Genomic DNA, 8,043 nt, shown 5'->3' on the forward strand with positions numbered 1-8,043 from the left:
GAGACCATCCTGGCTAACACGGTGAAACCCTGTCTCTACTAAAAATACAAAAAATTAGCCGCGCGTGGTGGCAGGTGCCTGTAGTCCCAGCTACTCGGGAGGCTGAGGCAGAAGAATGACGTTAACCTGGGAGGTGGAGCTTGCAGGGAGCTGAGATCGCGTCACTGCACTCCAGACTGGGAGACAGAGTGAGATTCTGTCTCAAAAAAAAAAAAGAGAGTCTAGCCTGGGTAACATAGCAAGGTCCCATCTCTAAACAAAAAACACTAAGACACCAAAACCAAAACCAAATAATTTGTTTTCTCTTGTGCTCTCAGGGACATTACTAGGAGAACTGACTAAATCTGACTAAGGTCTGCAGATTAGTTATAGTATTTTAATAATGCTGATTTCTTAATTTTGATTACTGTACTGTGGTTATGTAGGAGAATGCCCCCGCTTTTACAAATACACATTGAGGTAATTAGGAGTCAAGTAGCATCAGCATCCGGTCTGTAATTTACTCTGAAAAGTGTGTGTGTGTGTGTGTGTGTGTGTGTGTGTGTCTGTGTGTCTGTATATGAGAGAAAGAGAGACAAAGGGAGAGAAAAGATTTGGGGAATCTTGGTGAAGGGTATGTGAGAATTCTTTGTAGTAATCTTGTAACTTTAACTTTTCTGTAAGTCTGATATTATTTCAAACACACACACACATACCCCTTTGATATCTTTGATACCAAAACAAATAAACTGAACATCCTTAATCATAAGTAATTTTTGTTTCCTTAGGATTCTTAGTGAAATTAGTAAGTCAAAGGTATATGGTTTAAAAAATTGATATATATTATATATATAAATACATATGTGTGTGTGTGTGTGTATGTGTGTGTGTGTGTGTATATATATATATATATATATATATAATCTTTGAGATGGAGTCTCACTCAGTCTGTTGCCCAGGCAGGAGTGCAGTGGCATGATCTTGGCTAACTGCAACTTCCACCTCCTAGGTCCAAGTGATTCTCCTGCCTCAGCCTCCTAAGTAGCTGGGACTACAGGTGTGTGCCACCACACCCAGCTAATTTTTATATTTTTAGTAGAGACAGGGTTTCACCATGTTGGTCAGGATAGTCTTGAACTCCTGACTTCAAGCGATCTGCCCACCTCGGCCTCCCAAAGTGCTGAGATTACAGGCATGAACCACAGCTCCTGGCTGATATATATATTTAAAAGATTGATATTGGCTGAGCACAGTGGCAAATGCCTATAATCCCAACACTTTGGGAGGTGGAGGCGGGCAGATTGCTGGAGCCCAGGAGTTTGAGACCAGTCTGGGCAACATGGTGAAACCCTGCCTATCAAAAAAACACAAAAATTAGTTGGGCATGGTGGCTCGCACCTGTGTTCCCAGCTACTTGGGAGGCTGAGGCGCAGGGAACGCTTGAGCCTGGGAGGCGGAGGCTGCAGTGAGCTGAGATTTCGCCACTGCATGCTAGCCTGGGCAACAGAGTGAGACTGTCTCAAAAAAAAAAAAAAAAAAAGATTTTGAAATATGTTGATATATACAAACAGAAGTTTTTGAATCCTTCTGAATGTGGAGGACAAAGGCAGGGGAAATGCAGGACTGAGGGGTGGAAGGTAGGGTATGGCATGGGTCCTCCCAGATGAGAAGAAGAGGAGCTGGAACTATGGAGCATGCTCAGAATGAGTGGGAACCAAAAGATGGAGCTGTCGAAGGATCGGTAGATGACAGTGAAGGAGTAAAGCTCATGACCACTTGAGATTCTTTTCAGAAACATAATCCTTATGTGGTTTACCAATTGCCCACAGTAAATAACCTGCATAACAGTATAGTAAGAGCAGGCTCAGGTCAGGTACTTGGTCAAATGAGAGTGCCTCGATTTCTCCCTTTATGTGCTTCCCTCTGCTGCAGGCCAGTTACCCACTATAGAGTCACGCTGAGTCCCTGAGCCTTTCCTGTTGGCAACCACGAAGCAGCTACCACATCTTCAACAAGTCCATAGTCACATGTCCTAGTAGCCTGCTATATAATGTAAATAAATAATCTAAAATAAGCTTTCATTTTAAATGCCCATAATGAATTTAATTAAGTATAAATACAGGCTCCTATTGAGTATTTGCTATTTGCCAAGGTCTATGTCTAAGTGCTTTGTTTAGATTATCTCATTTCACCCTCCTGATAACTCCATGGGATGGCAGTATCATTATCCCCATTTCACTGTTGGAGACAATTAAGTCTAGAGTAGTAAGTTAACTTTTTCCATGTCATAAAGCTTAGATTCAAACTCAAGAGTCTAACTCCAGAGTCTCCATTCTACAATGGATTAAAAAATTTAAGAAGAAAAAAGGTCGGGTGTGGTGGCCTGTAATCCCAGCACTTTGGGAGGCCAAGGCCAGGGGATTTCTTGAGCCCAGGAGTTCAAGACCAGCCTGGGCAACATGGCGAAACCCCAAATCTACAAAAAATACAAAAAACTAGTTAAGTGTGCTGGTATGTGCTTGTAGTCCCAGCTACCTGGGAGGCTGAGATGGGAAGATCATCTGAGCCTAGAAGGTTGAGGCTGCAGTGAGCCATGACTGTGCCACTGCCCTCCAGCCTAGGCGACAGAGTGAGACCCCCTACCCCCGTCCCCTGGCAAAAAAGACAATCAAGAAAAAAGATAACCAGTCATAAGTGTAAAAAAAAATTTTTTTTTTTTGAGACTCACTCTATCACCCAGTGCAGTGGTACAATCATGGCTCACTGCAGCCTCAACCTCCTGTGCTCAAGCTATTCTTCTGCCTCAGGCTCCAGAGTAGCTGGGACTACAGGTATGCACCACCACACTCAGCTAATTTTTAAATTTTTGGTATAGGCAGGGTCTCACTATGTTGCCCAGGCTGGCCTTGAACTATTGGGTTCAAGTGATCCTCCAGCCTCAGCTTCCCAAACTGTTGGGATTACAGGCATGAGCCACTACACCTGGCCTAAAATTTTTAAGAAATTGGGAGTCTAGGATGAAAATTATATTCTAGTAAATACACGTCTCATTTTTCCACTCTATAATCAGCCAAATATTTGTTTGGGAAAGGGCATTACCTGGCAGAAGAATTGTTGCTGGGTTCCTGCTCCAGGTGTGTTACTGAAGGTGCTGGTACACTTGGAAGAAGAAACTGGAAGACGATGAGACACACTGACTGGTACTGGAGTCCTGTTCGGCTGTGTCAGCTGATCTCCCGTAAAGTTTGATCCTGATGAACCAGACTGAACTGCAGACCCAAGGCTAGGATGGGCAGTGCTGGCTGAGCTGACAGCAGGGAACCGACTAGGTCCTGACATGCTTGTCACTGAGGGCATGGTGGTGAAGCCAGGTCTTCCTTGGGAAACGCTGCTCTGCCCAGGTGACAGGTGTAATACGGTTGGGGACGCCTGCTGCAAGGGCATCTGTCCACCCACAAGCTGAGGAGAGGCATGATTGGCTATCACTGGACTTCCAGAGGCAGCAAATGTCTGCCCAGACACTAAGTGGACGGCAGTATTCTGGTTGTTAAGCATCTGTCCAGAATATGGTTGGTTGGTCCTGAGCATGTTGGAAGAGTTTCTGTTCAACATGACATGCTCTGAGGCCACTTGGCCAGAAATGAGCTGAGAGGGTTGAGTCTGAAGAAGTTGCCCATTTATAGTCTGGACGTGGTGTACCGAGTTGGAACTGACAGAAAGGCTTGTAGGTATGAGGAACTGACTTTGGGGTGCGTGAGGTTGGCCCATGGGGGAATGAATAACAATACTGCCCCCAGCGCTGCTCACTGCCTGTGAGGTGACTGGCTTTCTTGTGTTCTGTTGGTTTACAATGTTCACAGACATGTGTGGACCAACTACTGAGCCCTGGGGTGAGCTTGCAGAAGCAAAAGAGATCCCTTGTTGTACGTGGTGCTGCTGAATTCCCAAATTGTTCACATTGTATGTATTTTGCTGACCCATCTGGATAGGCTTTGGCTGTATATTAATTGGGACTTTATTTGAATTTGGTGCAAGACCCCTTTGTATGATGATGTTATGCACAGGTAAAGATGTTTGAAAATTTGTGCTGTTAAATGGAACAGTAACAGGCTGTGCTACCGGACTGGAACTGGAGTTCCCAAACAAGGAGTTGCCATTAGGAGTCTGTCTATGAACCAGGAGCCCTCCACTCACATTTGATGGGGCTTGCTGCCCGCTGCCCTTTAATATGATTTGAGATCCATCTAGGTTATTAATAGTCATCATGGAAGGATGATTACCAAATGACCCAATTAATTGTATTTGACCAGAACCACTAATCTGACTGCTATTAGACAAATGCTGGCTGGGAACACTGATCCCCACATGTTGCATAAAGCCATGTTGTACACCCACTGTATTGCTTGCAAACGATGCTCCAACAGGCACATGCGTCACCCCTATAGGCTGCAGCGTCTGACCTGAGTAATTAGAAACATTAGAAGCCTGAGTAAAGGATGCTGATGAAGAAGGATGAAGCTGAGCTTGTGCAAACTGTTGGCTTGAACCTATACTGGCATCCAAATATGCCTCTTCTGCCAATGTCTGTTCAGTGATATTGGCCTCTTGCAAGGATTTCTGAAGAATGTCAAAAGGTTGGTCCTCAGTGAGATCAGGAAGAGGAGAAGATTCGAGTTCATCTTCAAGAAACTGGAGGCTACTTGAAAGTGGCAGTCCATCACTGGGCCCTTCTCCAAGCTGGTTGCTTACACCTTTGAGGGATGACTTAGGATCAGCATTCTAAAAAAATAAACAGTATGTTACATGGTATATGTAACCTTTGAAAAGGATGTATAAAAATTGATCTTGAACATGAATAAAGCGTAACAGTCTGCTTTTCAGGCACAACTCTCTAAACTGCTCACCTTATTCTGATATTTTATTTCCATAGTAATGATGCTTGACGTTATGTTTATAAGCATATGCATCCATCATGCTGGTAAATTATTTTATAGAGAACAGATAGATAATGCAAACATACTGAGGACTACTTAGAGCTTAGCTTCATTTTTTTGAGATACTGCCACAGACTTTATTGACTTATTAGTTTATTTTTTGATCTGGGGTCTCGTTCTTTTGACCAGGCTGGAGTGCAGTGGCCCAATAATAACTCGCTGCTGCTGTGAACTCCTGGGTTCATGAGATCCTCCCACCTCGGCCTCCTGAGTAGCTGGGACTACAGGTGTGCCCCACCACACCCAGCTACATTTTTTTGCTTTTTGTTTTTAGAGATGGGGTTTCACCATCTTGCCCAGGCTGGTCTTGAACTCCTGCATGCAAGTTATCCTCCTGCTTCGGCCTCCCAAAGTGCTGGGATTACAGGCGTCAGGCACCATCCCCGGCCTCAGAGCATTTTCGATATTTCTACTACACTGACATGATGCAAAAAAAGTTGCCAATAAATACATATTGAATGAAGCAATTTGAAAAGATAGAATTAATACTCACATGGAAGTAGGAGAGTTGCTAAATAAAAATCATGAATGTTGAGGGATAGGCTAAATAACTACTTTATGGGCTTAGTGGCATCATATGTAGTGATGGTTTATTCAAAATGAATGTCAGAAATGCTACTGATTCACAAGCCTTACAGGAGATCAGTGTTGTGACAGATATATGTTGCATGATATGATCTTATGTACCTTACACACATGCGACCATTAAAAAGAACTGTCCATCCCAAGGACTTTCTGAACACCATTCCATTTTATAGGTGAAGAAAATATAGGTCCTGCTGATAGTAAGTTAATATTTACTAAGCACCATACCAAGTGATTTCAACAGTCTAGGCAACTAATCTTAACCACCCTCTCAGGTAATTCCATTATTACTCTGGTTTCGTAAATGAGGAAACTGGCCAGGCGCGGTGGCTCACACCTGTTAATCCCAGCACTTTGGGAGGCCGAGGCGGGTGGATCACCTGAGGTTGGGAGTTCGAGACCAGCCTGACCAACATGGAGAAACCCTGTCTCTACTAAAAATACAAAAACTAGCTGGGTGTGGTGGTGCGCGCCTGTAATCTCAGCTACTCAGGACCCTGAGGCAAGAGAGCTGTTTGAACCTGGGAGGCGGAGGTTGCAGTGAGCCGAGATTGCGCCACTGCACTCCAGCCTGGGCAACAGGGCGAGACTCCATTTCAAAAAAAAAAAAAAAAGAAACTACACAGAAACAAAGAAAGAAAAGAACTTCTGTGTTTCTGGGTGTCCCGGGAATTTAAATGGTAGCTGATCTAAATACTACTATTTCAACTAATTCTGTACCCAAGGCTATGTTCCTTAATTTTAATAAACCTGGGGTTTCACTTGTTCCTGAAAACTTATAAGCAGAAACACACTTGAACACTTGAAATAGTGCAACTGACCTAGTTCCCAATGCTTTTTGGCATAAAAAGTCAGCTGCTTTGAAGCTGCTAGTGTAGGCTTATTTTTACCTTTGAATAACTGAAACTTTTGGGAGTCAGAAAGAAAGAGGTGTTTTTCTACCCCCGCCTTTGAAGCATTATTTATTATATAGCAAAGAAGAAAAGGAAATGACCATGCTATGGATGATTGCTTAATTAATTATAAAAAACATAAAGCTGATCAATACATACAAATGTAAAATGATCCTCAAGTTCTATCATTAAGTGAAAACGTCTATGGTGTGTTGCAGATAAGTATGTGTATGCACTACGTGTGCTTGTCTATGCAGAGGATAGCTCTGGGGGAATACAAAGAACCTACAAACAGCCTTCTGGAAGGAAGGTGGAGGTTGGGGAAAGACTTGCTTTTCACTCTAAACTACTTTGGAACTGTTTTACATTCTTACTAATTAATTGCACGTTTTTTGTTTCTTTATGTTTGTTTGTTTGTTTTCTGAGACAGGGTCTCGCTCTGTCACCCAGGCTATAGTGCGGTGGTGCAATCACCCTCACTGCAGCCTTGACCTTCCTGGTCTCAGATGGTCCACCTCAGCCTCCCAAGTAGCTGGGACTACAGGCGCACACTACCACGCCCACCTAATTTTTGTATTTTTTGTAGAGACAGTGTTTTGCCATGTTACCTAGGCTGGTCTGGAGCTCCTGAGCTCATGCAATCTGCCCCCCTCGCTTGCTGGGAAGTGCAGGGATTATAGGCATGAGCCACTGCAACCAGCCCCAAGTAACTTTTGAACACAGTATGTTGACTGTAAACACTTAGGCTAAAGACAGAACTGTAAACCAATAGTAAAGTGTAATTAATAGTTTTTTTTTTTTCTTACAATGGTGAAAAACATGGATTAGCAATTCTAAGACTATTTTCTGTATATTCTAGGATTGAACAAATAAGTAAACATGGTGGGGCTGGCTTTCTCACTGTTAGAAAAGGGAGTTACAGGCCAGGTGTGGTGGCTCACGCCTGTAATCCCAGCACTTTGGGAGGTTGAGGCAGGTGGATCACCAGAGGTCAGGAGTTTGAGACCAGCCTTGCCAACATGGTAAAACCCTGTCTCTACTAAAAATATAAAAATTAGCCAGTTGTGGTGGCGCATGCCTGTAATCCCAGCTACCTGGGAGGCTGAGGCAGGAGAATCGCTTGAACCCGGGAGGCGGAGGTTGCAGTGAGCAGAGATTGCGCCATTGCACTCCAGCCTGGGTGATAGAGTGAGACTTTGACTCCAAAAAAAAAAGGGGTCGGGGGAAAGGGAGTTACAAACATGGAAAATAGAGAAACTTGGATGAATTCTGTAGTCATGGATTAGAATTGGAACTATCAATATGAACTCACAGCTTTTAATATAGATTCACAGAAATGTAAATAGCTATAGGTGTTGGGTTGGGTGTATAAACATACATATTTCCCAACTGAAATGACCTTAGTAGCAATGAACACACATAATGCTCAGATCTTGGTTTCTAAATATTGTTCTTCACTAGAAGGAACAAACTTTCTTAAAAAAATAGTTGATGTGGCCGGGCGCGGTGGCTCAAGCCTGTAATCCCAGCACTTTGGGAGGCCGAGACGAGCGGATCACGAGGTCAGGAGATCGAGACCATCCTGGCTAACA

At 43.6% G+C, this 8,043-nt stretch overlaps 1 protein-coding gene across 3 annotated transcripts in view; it reads right to left on the minus strand.

Moving 5' to 3' along the window:
• Positions 1 to 8,043, minus strand: part of GLTSCR1L (GLTSCR1-like) — an 89,731-nt gene that overhangs the window by 37,787 nt on the left and 43,901 nt on the right. For all 3 annotated transcript variants that reach the window (XM_011960427.1, XM_011960426.1, XM_011960425.1), the window contains one exon: positions 3,079 to 4,758. In XM_011960427.1, coding sequence (XP_011815817.1) covers positions 3,079 to 4,758 — 1,680 coding nt within the window. The remainder of the gene's footprint in view (positions 1 to 3,078; positions 4,759 to 8,043) is intronic.

The sequence above is a fragment of the Colobus angolensis genome, unplaced genomic scaffold, assembly GCF_000951035.1.
Source record: "Colobus angolensis palliatus isolate OR3802 unplaced genomic scaffold, Cang.pa_1.0 Scaffold51, whole genome shotgun sequence".
Lineage (NCBI taxonomy): Eukaryota > Metazoa > Chordata > Mammalia > Primates > Cercopithecidae > Colobus > Colobus angolensis.